At 34.0% G+C, this 16,216-nt stretch overlaps 1 protein-coding gene across 1 annotated transcript; it reads left to right on the top strand.

Moving 5' to 3' along the window:
- The first annotated feature begins 44 nt into the window (after positions 1–44).
- On the top strand, positions 45–15,916 carry LOC128212114 (uncharacterized). The gene is made up of 6 exons (XM_052917397.1): positions 45–192; positions 2,046–2,217; positions 2,858–2,884; positions 3,793–3,987; positions 11,989–12,168; positions 15,457–15,916. Exons 2-6 carry the CDS (start codon positions 2,060–2,062, stop codon positions 15,536–15,538), a joined length of 642 nt encoding a protein of 213 aa, XP_052773357.1. The 5' UTR covers positions 45–192; positions 2,046–2,059; the 3' UTR covers positions 15,539–15,916.
- The last annotated feature ends 300 nt before the right edge of the window (positions 15,917–16,216 follow it).

Consider the following 16,216-nt stretch of genomic DNA (forward strand, 5'->3'; position numbering starts at 1 on the left):
CACAGTACTTTCGTTTTATGACCGGAATTTAACGATTAGTTTTACCGTTCTTTGATTGGCTTCACAAACGAGAATATCTTCTCGGATTATTCCGGCTTATCACGACATTTCACGATTTTGACCGAAAATGGGATGCTGAAGCTGAAAGTTAGCCAAGTTTTTTTGAAATTGGATCAAGTTTATAATTACGTGGTAAGCTTCCAATTGAGCTCATTATCACTTGGTAACTTTTATTATGTGAATTTATCTCATTATATGAATGGAATTTTTATTGTTGTTTATAAGTTTTGGAAGAAAGACATTTAAGCGAATTAACTAAATTGTACAATAACAGCTGAAAAATGACACCTTCTCATTCTCAACCTCTGTGTTAAACTTTCAGTGTAACATCGCAATATGTAGCGAGTACATAAAAAGCTGTATTTACAAGTAGCCACAAGTGTTATAACTACTTTTCATACCCATCACTGGATGGGGTGAAATTCCTTGCCATTTTAACTGGAAACAACCAATTTGTCTTTTTATTTTGTGCTTTAAAAGGATATAAAATGAAAGTTGTCATGTATTTAAACGCCACAGATACATGATTTTTTTTGAGAACTTTGTGTGCCATTTAAGGAATGAATTGCGGGGTTGATGTCATTATCGGGGATATGAACGCAATTGGGTTGGTCAATGTGTGTACTTTGACCAACCCAATTGCGTTCATATCCCCGATAATGACATCAACCCCGCAATTCATTCCTTATATTTACACCAATAGTTCATTATTTCATTCAAGATTTGTTTAAAAAATACTTCATTTCATTTAAGAAAACCTTTCAGTAATCCGTTCTTACCCATTCTGTAAATAGAACGACCTGACTATAACCGGAAACATTTTTTTTCAAATGACATCACAATAACGCGGGAAAAGATCAACCACTTGAAATCACATTAAAACGTAAAATTGAAACACTTCTGGTACCAATATATTTAATATATAATAAACTAACACTTTTAAAAATGTTGATCTATATTTTACGGGACCTGCAGACACAATACAACCAATAACAAGATCAATAGCTTTCATGTATATTGTTATGCAATGAATTACGATCCGAATATAACCGAAGATGAACGCAATTACTGAAAGGCAGTTCATTTAAGGAATGAAAGTTGAGGTGTAAATATAGTGTAATGTGCCCACCTTATGTTTAATTTGCAAAATTGAACTTATATGGATAGCTTTTATACCTAATTTTCCTCAGGCTTTATTGCCTTATATTTGGAACCAGTGATAAGAAAATTATTTAATAGCCAATTACTGGTTATCATGTTCATTAAGGCCTCATTGTAGATTGAAGCTTAAAGAAACTCTGGGTTTCTATCACACACATGTACCACACTCCTTGACTCAGTCTCCTTGACTTGTCAGAGCATAGGCCAACTTAAGTACAAAGATTCAAACATTTGTTGTCTTAAGGCCTACTGTAATACTCTTATACAAACTCAAAAAAAATATTAAGTTATGCAGGATTCAGGTATTCAGTACACAAGGGGCAGGGTGTTTACACTCATGTTGATGGGAGTCAGAATTCGCCTTATTTGGTTAGTAGTACATGTAAGTCGAGAGCTTTTATGGAGTACTCTGGACACCCTCAGGATTTTGTATGCAAAAGATTTGAAGTATGATATTGGGACTTAACTGTTATAGCTTAAAGCTGCACTCTCACAGATTGAACGTTTTGACAACATTTTTATTTTTTGTCTTGGAACTAGCCAATTTTTGCGAAAATCCATGGAAACCATTTAAGTAAGACTGCTGACAAAAATAGACTGAAGATTTTTATATTTTTCTTAAACTGTAAGTAAAGGCTTAGGCCAATTAAATCAACCATTTTCGTACGGAAATATTAAAATCTACGATCTGATTTTTTGTCAGCAATCTTATATCATTGGTTTGCAGATATATACATAAAAATTGCTCTTTCCAAGACAAAAAATTAAAAAGTTATAAAAATGGTAAATCTGTGAGAGTGCATGCTACAAATGATTTTTTCCAGTAACACAGAAAGAAATGGAGTACAGTACATATTCTGAGATGGATTGTGATCTGGATGGGCGATGTCGAGACATGTTCTGGGAGTTTGTCTACATCGTGGTCATCCCTGGGGCCGTCCTCTTCACTATTGTATTCATTACAAGCATTCTCATGTGCTGTAATACATGTAAAAGGTACTGAGTACTTAGAAATGTCTGCTCAATAGATACGACAATAAAAAATATTAGTTTCTTCAGCACATCATCATTCACATCCATAATCTTTGCTCCACTTCTTTGATAGGCTTAAATAGAAAGTTTTGAGAAGAAATGTTTTTAAGAAAATGTTTGCATTGTAATATTAAAATCTGTTAGTATTATTTTGTTCAAAAACTTATTTCATGTTTCACACATTTTAAGTGCATAAATGGCTTCAGTGTTGAAAGAAAAAAATACAACTGATTCTTTTAAGTGGGCCATAGAAACTGATGATTAGTTTTTCTTGGCCTAAGACTGATTAGTTTTTCTTGGCCTAAGACTGAGCGTTCAATATATTGAACCATGGTCTGTAAGTCAGATTGAGATACTGTATGGTGGTACTGGTATGAATCAATTAATGATAGTGTGTTACAATTTTTACATTGATTCCAATAACCCTGGTATCAATCCCTAATCAAGGTGATTATAGAAAAGTCATGTTTGATGAAATATATGAAATATTATTGGAAAATCTATTTGCTACATCCTCTTTATAGAGGTTTTCGACACGAATAATATACATGTACAAAGTAATGGCAGAGATCATGTTCACATACATATTTATATTTATTTCCAGGAAGAAAAGTGATATTCTGACAGATGAGTAAGTATCTATAATTTTTGTGAAAATTTAAAGAAATACAAATAAGAGCCATAATCTGGACATTTTAGGCCAAGTTCCTGCCCTATTTAGCCCCACTCCCCTCCAGTAAAAGTTTTGTTTTTTTCCCTACCCAGGTAAAAAAATCACCTTTAATTTTTTATAATTTTTATATATATTTCTCATTTTTTAAAGGGCCATAGATCTTTAAAAAATTAGCATATGTAGTAATATAGAGCCATATTATATATTATGTATAATATTTCTATAATTTATTGAATAAAAGGTTGGAAACAAGTTGAACATTATATGAACCATGTAAGTGTTTTCCCCTTTTTGCCAAAACAACGCTATTTTCCCATAAAAAAGGGCCCCGCCACCCTTACCGTGAAAATTCTTCCTCTAGGACAAAGGCACCTATAAGATTGATCAATGCAATGATAGATCCCGAAATGGTCATGTTATACCCATGGCACATGTAGACAGCACATCATCAACCAAAGAAAAAGCCTTCTCACTTTGTTTCTGGCTTGTAAATGAGTTTTGTAGTGCCCTCAATGAGCATAATTAATACATTATCTAGTCTTTTTTCTAGGCTACCATTGTACCCACAGGTCAGATATTCTGACAGGTTCCCAAAGAGAAAATTCATTAAAAATATGCAGAAACGAAATATGATCTCTTAATTGGTCATTTGAAAAGTTGAGTGACAACTAGCATTGTGTTTACTCCCATCATTAAGTTAACTCTGGAAATTTCATTCCTAAATTAAATAATTAATCATAAATTTCCCCCAATTTAGGTGCATAAATAGCGGTACTTGTTTAAAAAATGCCTAGGAAAGGGCCAGATACTACAGCAATGTATCATTTATGTATACAAATTCATTTAGCAATTACCTGTGTTACCAGGACCCAGTTGCTTCAGTACAACTCGATACGTCGTGCCTCTCTGAATCTCCGCCACCTGTCCAGGAATCGGGACACACCCCTGTTGTCAGCTCGTGCAGATCGAGAGTACAGGACGGCCTCATTAAACATGGACGGGGAACAGAGGTACAGACGGACGGGACATGCAACCTCCAGCGCTCCAGGCACTTTGCAAAGGTTTCAAAGATTTTCAAGCCAAAAAATAAATGTCATTTATCATCAAGTGATTTCATAAAGCAGAAATGGGGCACGCATTGGCCAATGCAATATCACTAGGAAAAAGTGGGTCTACTTTTTTTAGTTTTGAATAAAAACAACCGGTAGTTCACTGATGTTTATGTTACGGTTGTGTTTTTGTCATATTTATCTCTGGTCTATATGACCTTGGCCCTTGTGTCTATACGACCTTGGCCCAGGCTCAAACTAGTTCACTGATGTGCAGGTAAGGGTCGTGTCCTTGTCATATTTGTTTTGTGTCTATACGACCTTGGTCAAGGCTCATTAAACTAGACTAAAACTAGACTAAAATTAAATAGGAAACATACTTTCATTTACAAACATGCAGTTGATTTGATGCATTTCTTTAATTGTAAATATTTTAAATTGATTTCATATATTACTTATGAACAAGCAGGCAATTGACCAGTTACCAATTAGCAATCAACGGGTTAACCAATTACAGTATTATATTTTATAAATAAATAAAAGCACCTGACTGCATTGCTTAATGGATTAACTAAAAAACCTCCCCTTATGGCCTAAAGTTGCAGTCAATTGCTTTTGCGACTGGTCAATATTTTTATCATATATTTTCATATAGCCATGGCTTATGACTGCCTATCTGAGGCAGAGGAGATGAGCTCGTTCACCACTTGCCTGTGGTTTAGGACTGTTCAACGAGTATGTTTCAATGTATGAGATCATTGTGCAGCATTCAATATTAAAACTTTTTTTATCAGGTGACAAGCATCTACCACCAAAACAGGGTGTTCTGCATTTTTTTTTTTTACAATAATTTAGAAGCAATGTATTGTCCATTTGAAGCCATACATTGTCAAGCTTTACTATTTCTATTGGGGAAATGACTTTGAAGCACCGCCTACAAATTTTACATCACAAAAATGTGTGGCAGAATTCTTGGTCATAATAAAATCAGTTTTACGGAAAAGGTTGATTTTATTTAAAATCATGTTGTTATTCATTAATCGTTCATAAAGTTAAGTGCTGACAATATTCTTACACATCAGATAATCAAACTGTCAATGGAGACTGGCTTTTCTGTATGTACAATGTACTTAATTAACCAATTACAGTAGAGAGGTCGGAGACTAGATTCTAAAACATCCAATGATGTCACACTTAGCAGTATTGACTGCTATATACATGAAGAGATTGTTTTATTTATCGGTAAAGCAGTTTTGTATTTATTTTTGGTTTGTACTTGGTCAAAAAAATATGAAATTACTGTGAAGGCCGAGTGGGTTTTTTTTGTGAGCTGGCAGATTCCCTAGCCAATTGGCTGTGCTAATCCTGTCAGAAAATTGGTTGTCTTGGGTCAATTTTTACTCTCTGATCAAGATTTGAAGTATTGAGTTATATTGTATTAAATAACAGTGAATGATGGTAAAGAACGGTGAAAATGTGATCTTATGACAATATGACATGTAACATCACTTCCATGTGTAAATATGCTTTACAGCTAAACGTAAGTTTAAAATTGGCTTGTCTCCCTTTTGTCCATTTGGAGTTGAATTATACTACCATTTTTCTCAGGGGTTAAATTTTAGGGATGGAAAATCGGTCTTAAATCATTATCAATCATCTGACATTAACAAAATTAAAATTTCATTGAAATGTTATGAAAACAATTAGAATTAACGTAAGTTAACCAGCTTGGTTTAAATGTTTATACCGGTAAATGTACAGTGCGATGAACGCAATTCTTCTGCTGTATTTTGGTTTTTTAGAAGTTGCTTTTCAATGTTATGCCCGAGTGTTTTAGCTACCTTTTTAATAAAATAATTTGTACTACTGTTCTACCTCATTGTTCAGTTTTAGAGAATACAGCCAAAAAGTGATTAATAATTCCAAGGTTATGCAATTGGGACCTCTTTCGTAAATATCGATTTTCTACAATAAGCAGCATTTTATCCTTATAATAGAGTAAGAAAAATCAATGTAATTAATATAAAGAATAGATGTTGAGGGAACATAGCATTTTTCTAAACTTAATTCATTAATGCTCTTAAAATATGAAAAAAAGAGCATAAAGGTATTGAACAAAATATTGCAAATGTTTTTTATTGAATCATTTCAAAATCTACTGGAATGCAATTTAGGGACACTTTTTACAAAACTATGGGCATACATGCGATATTTCTGGAGACCATTCCAGGGGATTTGTTCGGAAAAGCTGAAATTAAGGGGGACTTTGGTAGTATTCAGGGGGATTTTTATAGCAGAATAATTTTGTACGAAAAAATGTATTTACCTATATTTATTGCTATGAAAATCTTTATCTTTTTGTATATACAGAACTTAAACAAAAAGAAGTATTATATAAGTCAATATATTTTTAAGAGACACTGTTATATGATTGTATAATATATATATATATATATAATAATATTCATTTTAATTCATGAAGTCATTTTCTCTCATGTTTAGGTGTTTATTTACATTAGGTTGGTACCTTTTTCTCACTACTGCCTGTTGTAAAATTTCCTTAAAAAAAAATTCCTGTTTTTTTATCCTCCGAGACCAGAAGGATCAGAATTCCGAGGAATCTTTCACCCCAGCGGAGGATATAACCTTGGTTAGAGCTACCCTAGTTCTTTAAGAGCACCAGTGTAAGCACTATAACGCAGGACTTCCATTTAACATCCGTCCTCAATGAAGTCGATAAGTAGTTCTTTATTGTGCACCAGTGTTAAAGATGCACTCTCACAGATTGAACGTTTTGACAACTTTTTTATTTTTTGTCTTGGAACGAGACAATTTGTGAGAATCCATGGAAACCAGTTATATAAGACTGCTGACAAAAAAAAAGATCGCAGATTTGAATATTTAAGTTAAAAAATGATCTTTTATGCATTTTTCTTAAACCGTTAGTAACGGTTTTAGCCATAAAACATACATTTTCGATCGTAAATATGAACATCTACGATCTGATTTTTTGTCGGCAAACTTGTATCATTGGTTTGCAGATATTTATGCAAAAATTTGCTCTTTCCAAGACAAAAAATAAAAAAAAGTTGTAAAAATGGTATATCTGTGAGAGTGCAGCTTTAAAGCACTATAACACGGGACTTCCTTTAACATCCCTCTTCCTTGAAGACGATAAGTAGTTCATTAATGTGCACCAGTGTTAAAGCACTATAACGCGGGACTTCCATTTAACATCCCTTTTCCTTGAAGACGATAAGTAGTTCATTAATGTGCACCAGTGTTAAAGCACTATAACACGGGACTTCCATTTAACATCCCTTTTCCTTGAAGACGATAAGTAGTTCTTTTATGTTGTGCAGCAGGGAATCACACACTTGACCCCTGGATTGACAGTGTGTAACGACTAGACCTGGGATCCACAACTAATTTATACAGATTGTGTAAATCAGTGATTATATACAAACTACACCACCCAAAATTGAATCACTCATTATCTGACATCTATGTTTGTTACTAACGCTTGCTCAATGATCTTTAACAAGTGCTTAATTGCTTCATTATCACCTCAAAGTGATGCCTGTGTTCTATGGTGTGAAAACTACGAGATGACCGAGTTTGAAACAAAGACTGCTAAATAGTTGTGAAATACCAAATCATGACATAATTTTAATTTTGAAATAGCCATTTCGGATAATTGATGAAAGTTTTAATTAAACAAAAAAATAATAATGTCGGGACCTAAAAATAAATTTGAAACAGTGATAAAGGGTGTTTGAATTAAAGGTTTTAAATGGAGTAAGTTTTGACACTTTTTTTGTCTCAGAATCGGCTTATTTTGGCATGAATGCTTTTCATTCAGTCATATTAGATAACCCACAACAATACAGATCTCATTCATTTGGTAAACTGCTGAACATATTTCTTAAAGTGTTAGTTACGCTTTTAGCCATAAAACATCTATTTTTGGACATAAATTGGATAAACTGTTATTTGATATTGTTTCAGCAGTCTTATATCACTGGTTTCCAGACATTTAATATGCAAAAATTAGCTCATTCAAAGACAAAAAAGTTGTCAAAACTATCAATCTGTGAGAGAGCAGCATTAAGTTAGAAATGCAATATTGTTAAGAAGTCCCAGTTTCATTTAGAGTTCAATTTCAAGCGTGTGAGCCATGGCCTATATCTAGATGGTACAGAAATCGGACAAGAAATGCGTAGAAAAGGGTGATGGTCGGTCCATTCAAGCAGTCATCAAGAACAATAGACACTCAACAAGATTGCTTTTCTGTCTCATGATGCCGCTAGATTGCTTCATTTCCATAATAGTAAATCAAGATGTGCAAGGCTATTGCTGTTACTGCATAAGGGAGATACTGGCGGTGCACATAATAGGATTTGTATACATTAATCACAAATTGCGTTGCTATCACTAATGTCTTATTGTTGCTTTTAGTAGCTCACCTGGTCACAAAATGCTCACTTAGTGAAAAGATATGGTTATTCGCACTCTAGCATCCACATTTGGCACCATATATTTATGAATTTTTTTTAGAAATGGAGGTATTGTTGATAATAGGTTTTGACAGAACAAAAAAAACACTGGCCAGTCTAGATGGAAATTAATGTTAAAAACACATTGCTATCAAAGACATTACCCAGAGTATCCCTGATGTGTTTCAGTAGCCCATTGAAGTGAAATCAGTCCTCAAATCCAATTAGCTCATTATTTTTGTATGGAGTTAGGTTTGTAAGCCAGTGAAAATGTGGAATACAGGTTCCCCTTGCTATATCTGTCAAGACGTAGCCAGGCCAGTTTTTTTAACTCGCCAGCTAAGAATTCAAAGGGCCTCTGCCAGACCATTTCTCATCAGTTTTGTAAAGGCAATGCATTTTAAAACTGATATTAAGGGTGTGTCTGTATCTCTAGCCACCTTCCTGTCTGTAGCTGTGTATATTATTTTGGCCTTATATTTTTCCCACTTTTTACCCAATTTTCTTGGAATTTGGTCAGATTGTTTGTATTTATGAATTTGGGGTCAAGTGAATATGGGGTATGCTTCTCAGGTGAGCGATACAGGTCCTTTGGCGTTCTTGTTTAAATTGGTTTGATATATGAATGAGATCAGCTTCTAAATTGTCTGCAGATATTGCCACAGGTCAGGTGTCTGCAGAATCTCTCTTGGACGTTGAAGAATTGCAATGATGAAAAACTCCAGAGCCTTATAGGTAACATAAGAAATAGGCTGATACTGTCGAAACCCTTTGGCTCGAAATCGCTTGGCTTGAAATCGTTGTTGGTTAAAACTAGATGTACAGGACCAATTTCTTTAAACTGAAGGTAAACATTCCCGCTTGGCTCGAATTTTCCGAGGCTCGAGGTATTTTCGCCGGTCCCTTGGAGTTCAAGCGAACAAGTTTGACGTTACTGTTATCTACATGTAGTCACCTTCAATCTCCAGGTAAAATATGGTCTGCAGTTGTTATCTTTTAGGTCTAGGATTTTGCTGGTTCTAATGGCTAGAATGTTTTGTGCTCCTGAATTCTTTCACAGCCTGTCTAAACAGGGACTTGCATGTACTTTACAAGGAATTAACATGTTCCTTACAGGGAACTACATGTAATAAATAAGAACACAAACTTGGAAGGATTTTCATGAAACTTCAAATGCTTACCACATCAAGACATTGTATAGAAACAACATGACGGATGCACTGGGTCAGGGTCAAGGTCAATGTTCAAGGAGAAAGGTTTGAGTCGTATATTTCGTGTCTGCTCTGTTTTCCGAAACCCTTTGAAGCATTTTCATGAGACTCATGGTCAAATGCTCACACATTGAGACAACGTGCAGAACCCAGATTACAGGAGTGATAGCTCAAGGTCAAGGATACAGTTCAAGGTTCAAAGGTTCAAGTCATTGAGTTCACACCAACTCTGTATCTCCGAAACCCCCAGAAGGATTTTCATCAAACTTGAGTAAAATGTCTACCTCATTGACAAAAACACCCACAAACCACACCATATCTCCCAATGTCAAATGGCGTGGAACAGAATGAGACAAGCATGATGGTGGGAGACATCCGCTTTTGTTTCCAATGACAACTGTGTGTTTTTCTTTTATTATTTAATTTATTTAAGGTATTTCATTTCATATTCAGTTTTTGCATGTTCTATTCTGAGAAATTCAAATTGCAATTTAGATATTAACTGTTTCCTCATTTTTATTATTATCACCTCAATTTACTAAGATCTTGATCTGATTGCTTAAACTTTACTTTTGGACTATTTTTCTATTAATTTAATACTTTCATTTGAATTTCATTGGTTGATTATTATCACTTACTTCTCATTGGTAGCTTCTACTCTTCCCTTTTGTTTAAATATGTGTGTGGATCCATGGTCTAGATCTAGTGGTAAGACAGTCTTGCCTATCAATCAAATGGTCGCAGTATTGATCCCCCACCTCAGCACCAACAAAAATAACCATCTTCTGTGAGCAACATTAAACGGGCTCCCAGTTGACTAAGGCTGCCATGTTCCAGATTGTTGTAAACATGTACATGGGACATAAAAAACCAAATGATGCCATTTATTACACATTCTAGTAAATGAACTATGCATGTACGTGCACGTATACAGAAGATATATACATGTTTCATTGAACAAGATGTAAGAATTAATGAACGTCCGCTAGTTTTCTAGTCTGCATATATTAAAAGTCAGTATCCAAATTGAACTCTCTGTTTTCCTGTATATCATAAATCTTTGGTCAAATTTATCTAAAAAAAAAAGCCTGTTCATTCATATTAACGCCATATACACACTTGTTGTGATGTCATGAAATTAAATTTATATCAGGGGGTCGTCTCAAGGGGATTAATGTTAAACATTAGTAAACATATTTATTTAGAAATTTCTTGTTTACTATTTCACTTCATCAAAAAGTAATATATTGTAAATCAGCAAGATGAAATTGCTAGTGACTGTTTATATAAACAATACTTCAAGTTGTTTTATCGAGATACTTAAGTGATTTTAACGAGATAAAAATCCAGGTAAGTCACATCTATGCCACCTTATTTCATATTTGGAAGTCTTTAGTTGGTCTGATTAGAATGGACAAATATTTTGCTGATTTAGATCTGATATGGGTCCAAGGTATAGTGGACATAATATTGGAGGGCGAAGAAGTATAGGTGCGATATCCCTTTCTATATCTGTCATGATATTGGAGGGCAAAGAAGTATAGGTCCGATATCCCTTTCTATATCTGTCATGATATTGGAGGGCAAAGAAGTATAGGTGCGATATCCCTTTCTATATCTGTCATGATATTGGAGGGCAAAGAAGTATAGGTGCGATATCCCTTTCTATATCTGTCATGATATTGGAGGGCAAAGAAGTATAGGTGCGATATCCCTTTCTATATCTGTCATGATATTGGAGGGCAAAGAAGTATAGGTGCGATATCCCTTTCTATATCTGTCATGATATTGGAGGGCAAAGAAGTATAGGTGCGATATCCCTTTCTATATCTGTCATGATATTGGAGGGCAAAGAAGTATAGGTGCGATATCCCTTTCTATATCTGTCATGATATTGGAGGGCAAAGAAGTATAGGTGCGATATCCCTTTCTATATCTGTCATGATATTGGAGGGCAAAAAAGTATAGGTCCAATATCCCTTTCCATATCTGTCAGATGCAAGATTATTATTTATCTGATATCAGCTATTTAAATGAGTTTCCTGACTTGAGATTGGTAACAAACAAGTTAAAAACATCAACATCTGCATAACCATGGGAATCAGAGATTTGATAAAAACCTCATTTTCACTTCCAGAAGCGTTGATCGAAAATACATCACCAATTGTCATGGTGTTCATTGACATATTCTCCACAAGCAGCTGCAGTTGGCTTACAAACAAGCTCGGAACATCAACAGCTAACATTGTTGCCATGAAAGGTTCCCAAGTTATTTAAGAAATAAATCAATTGGATGTTTATTGCAGAGATCGGGATAGGCGTCAGCGTCATCAGATGACAAGGCGTTCCCTTACAGATGTTCTACAAGCGGCTGCAGATGGCCTACAAACAAGCACAGAGTATAAAGAATCTGTTCCAACATCTGAGCAACAACAGGAATCAGGAAGGAAACAAAGTCAGTCAAGCATGCAAGCGCAGGGATCTGGGTAAGACAAAAATGTTTTGTTTGTATACCTGACTGAACCTTTATGTCCATCCTCCACCAGTCAAGCCTCCACCAGCTGACAATCACATTCTAACTGTGCAATAAATACAGACAATCACATTCTAACTGTGCAATAAGAACAGACAATTACATTCTAACTGTGCAATAAGAACAGACAATCACACTCTAACTGTGCAATAAGAACAGACAATCACATTCTAACTGTGCAATAAGAACAGACAATCACATTCTAACTGTGCAATAAGAACAGACAATCACACTCTAACTGTGCAATAAGAACAGACAATCACACTCTAACTGTGCAATAAGACAACAGACAATCACATTCTTACTGCGCAAAAAGAACAGAGCTTTCTGATATACATTTCATATTAGTGTGTGTAAAAAGTATATTCCACTCAGAACAAAATGTTTGTATGTAGAGTGTGTGTCTGGTAAAATTGGTCTAAAATTTAATAAATCATCGGTATAATTGTTCAAGCCATTTCCATCAATTTTTATTAATGTAACTGCAATAAAAGGTTAATGGAAATGTAAAGATTTCAATGGTATACAAGAGCGACAAACTGAAATAAAATGTTTACAAGTTAACTTAACAATGAAAGAACATTTATAAAGCGAAAAAGAATTTTTATTTCAATGATAATCTTGAGGTTTTTAAGTGAATACAAAACTAATTTATACTGTTGTTGTGCTATATCTTCCTGATTTTAAAAGAATACATAGCGATATATCAATTTCCGGATAATGCAACTGATAATAGTCCACCACATTCGTAAACAATCAATTTTGGACAATACTCAAAGATCTTTGTATCCCTAGTGTCTCAGGAATAGTAATGTAACGAACAATAAAAAGTTTTGAATAAATAATAAAGAGAACTGTGAACTAAGAAAGGCTCAGGGACTGGCCAACCCTGTCTTTCTGCAAAAAGTATAAAAATAGGTGCTTTATTTGTCTTAAGTGCTAAATAAAATGATTTTAACAAATACCAATCATTTAATAACTGTCTATAGAATGTATCAGTTATTAAGGCCATTTAAGGCAGTCTTCACTATTTCCGATAAATTCTTATACTGTGTAATAATTAATGTTCGTGGGACATTAATGTTCATGGTTTTCGGGGTCGGGGTGATCCACGAATTCAAGATCCCATGAAATATAGACCCTTTATTCACTATTTCAATTGCCTTGTTATGTACATACTCTAGTTTATTCTTTACAGAGGTCGCAGTATACAGCGTAAATACAGAACTCGCAGTATCTCTTACTATTATTGTTTTGTTAATATATTATATCTTCCTTTAACAAGCAAAATGAATTCATTGATTTTTTTATGAAACAAATGACAGAAACTCGTGCTGTAACGTGTGCTGTTCATAAAAATCTGCTGATTTACAGGATGTGTGTGTTGTGTGTCGGTACTCGATTTTTTCCTTTAATGAAATATTTAATTGATTACATTGATTGTTCACTCAAATATATGCACCTTCTCGGTGTTTTCACAGTTTGCAAAATTCTTAATCAGTATTCAATGTCTTTGCCTATCTATATCTTTGATCAGGGTACATCTTCTTTTATGACCTTAATTTCTGATTAAATCAATAATTGACATGGATATTTGCACTAATTGGCATGTCGTACCTCTATTGTGAGTGTCATAAACCGTGTGACGTAGAAGACGGAAATCGTGTACCCAGCGCGTGGAGATTATGCAGTCAATTTAGGACAATCACAGTTTCAGATTTTTTTTCAAAAATGAAAAACCACAAATTCAAGTTCCCACGAAAATGTAAAATTTTGGAAAACCACGAAAATTCATGCCAACGAATATAAATGCTTTCACAGTATCTGTTAAATCTGTTAATTTTTCTGTTTACAAGTGCTCTAAAATTACATTATAGATGCAGCTATCATATTTGTCAAATGTCACAGTTTGAAGTTATCATACCATTTCCAACTTTTTATATACATCAACAAAACAACAACCGCCAAGTGCTAATTGAAAAACCTGAAAAAGGACGTCGTCTCCGCATGCTGTGCTTAATATGCAAACAAACTACATACAACAGGGACTGCATGGTGGATGTAACTTTGCAATGGTTATATTGTTAACACTGCTGTAATTCTGTTGTCAAAGTCTTATTTAGAATTTAAATACCAATACATATTTAGCTAAATTTATTTTGAAGCTGAATAATGGTATTTTGCACAAATGAAAACAACGTTGTCAGGTTACGCTGTCCTTCTCTACCTCAACATTTTTAAAATATAGTTAAACCAAGCATAATTAATGTACCTGAAAGATTCTAATGATTTCTGTGATATTTATAAATACTACTTATTTTAATTATGTTAGATTTAGTGAAGATATATACATATAATATTAGTGTTTGAAATCGGATAGAAAAGTTACTATTGATAATTGGTTTATGAAACGGATCAATGAACGATTATTCATTGATTTAATCATTATTTAATTATCTTTGGTCATCATATTTAATGCATGCAGATACAGTACATGCATCAGTTTTAAGCACCAATGTTCCCTTACAAAATTGTTTGTACATTTCTTTGTATGAGTTACATTATTTATTCAGAACACAACTATCCTTTAGTGTTTACAAGTTTCTTTTACAGAAGATGAGTCCACAGGCTCTAATTTTGTACATTTAGTATTGTATACATGTGTAAAATAAACACAAAGAAAGATATCAACTTCTTTTTAATAATCAGTCAGTAACAAGTACAACAAGCAGTTGAATATGCTATACGTTTTACAAGAACACCTCAGAAAACTGAGAAAACTAAATTCTTACATGGTAAAAAGTAAATGGTAACATTTTTAAAAAAATCACTTTTAAACCATAAACATGAGAAGTTTAGAGCCAATCCTTTAACAGTTGAATTACAAATAAAACTTGTTATAAGGTACTGTAGTGACTTACTGACTTGATAGGAATACGATTAGATAACTTAACATAGTAACACCTTGACATTTCAACATTTACTAGCATTAACCAGAAACAAAACATATTTTCATGTCAGAATTGTTACTGGTAGTCGTAAGTGGTTACATCCCTTGTTTCTATTATCGATTGTTCAAATTTCACTATTGATTGTTGCCAACGTAGGCCTTTCTGATCAATTGTCGATTATCATCGGCACAACACTAATATATATATATAACAAATGGCCCTCTTACATCACCTTAAACTTGTATGCACTGTGTTATAACTACTATGTACACATATATTCTCATTTCCAGGGTGGAGTATGCAGAGTTGAACCACGAGGCAATGACGGCCAGCACATCTGCTGGTTCACCCAGTGAGAGACTCATACAATAGAGCACATGAGCAATAGCTTGTTAAGCATTGTTTAACATGAACTAATCATGCTTTGATACAATAGAACACATACAACATGAGCAATGACATGATGAACATTGTTTAACATGAACTTTTTGTGTTATTTTACGTTACAAAACATTTACATGAACAATGGCATTTATTCTTTTTAACATAGACTAATTGTGCTTTTATACAATAGAACACATAATAGATAATCAATGGTGTGTTAAGTGTAAAAATAGCTCACACAACTGAACTACTTGACATGAACATACCCAGTGAATAACTGGTACAATAGATTTATCAGACATTCAGAATGTTTTGTGGTACCTTGTGAAAAACTCGTACAATAAAAATAGGTAACATGAACATACATCCATACAACTTGTTATGTGGTACCCTGTGAGGAACTCGGACAATAGATCTATGACATAAACAAGAGTGTGCAATATAATTTGTAGTTTAACATGATTATTGTATGAAGTAGGCAAGTTAAACATTAACATGATATACAGTCAGTGGCGTAGCTGCCGTTACGCACAATACGCCCGTGCGTACAATTCGTCGCACAAGTCAGAAAATATTTGTGACCAAAAATGCAATAAAAACTGAAAGGTAAGGGGGGTAAACCGTTTAGTTGAAGGGACACCTTTTTTATCCATGCACTATACAGGG

This window comes from Mya arenaria, chromosome 12, assembly GCF_026914265.1.
Source record: "Mya arenaria isolate MELC-2E11 chromosome 12, ASM2691426v1".
Taxonomy (NCBI): Eukaryota; Metazoa; Mollusca; class Bivalvia; order Myida; family Myidae; genus Mya; species Mya arenaria.

What these genes read in the sequence shown, in the direction of transcription:
- LOC128212114 (XM_052917397.1), top strand. Translation starts at nt 2,060, where the DNA reads ATGGAGTACAGTACATATTCTGAGATGGATTGTGATCTGGATGGGCGA. An exon ending in AGTGATATTCTGACAGATGA is followed by an intron (nt 2,885 to 3,792) that starts GTAAGTATCTAT and finishes CTGTGTTACCAG; the next exon opens with GACCCAGTTGCTTCAGTACA. An exon ending in GCTCCAGGCACTTTGCAAAG is followed by an intron (nt 3,988 to 11,988) that starts GTTTCAAAGATT and finishes TGTTTATTGCAG; the next exon opens with AGATCGGGATAGGCGTCAGC.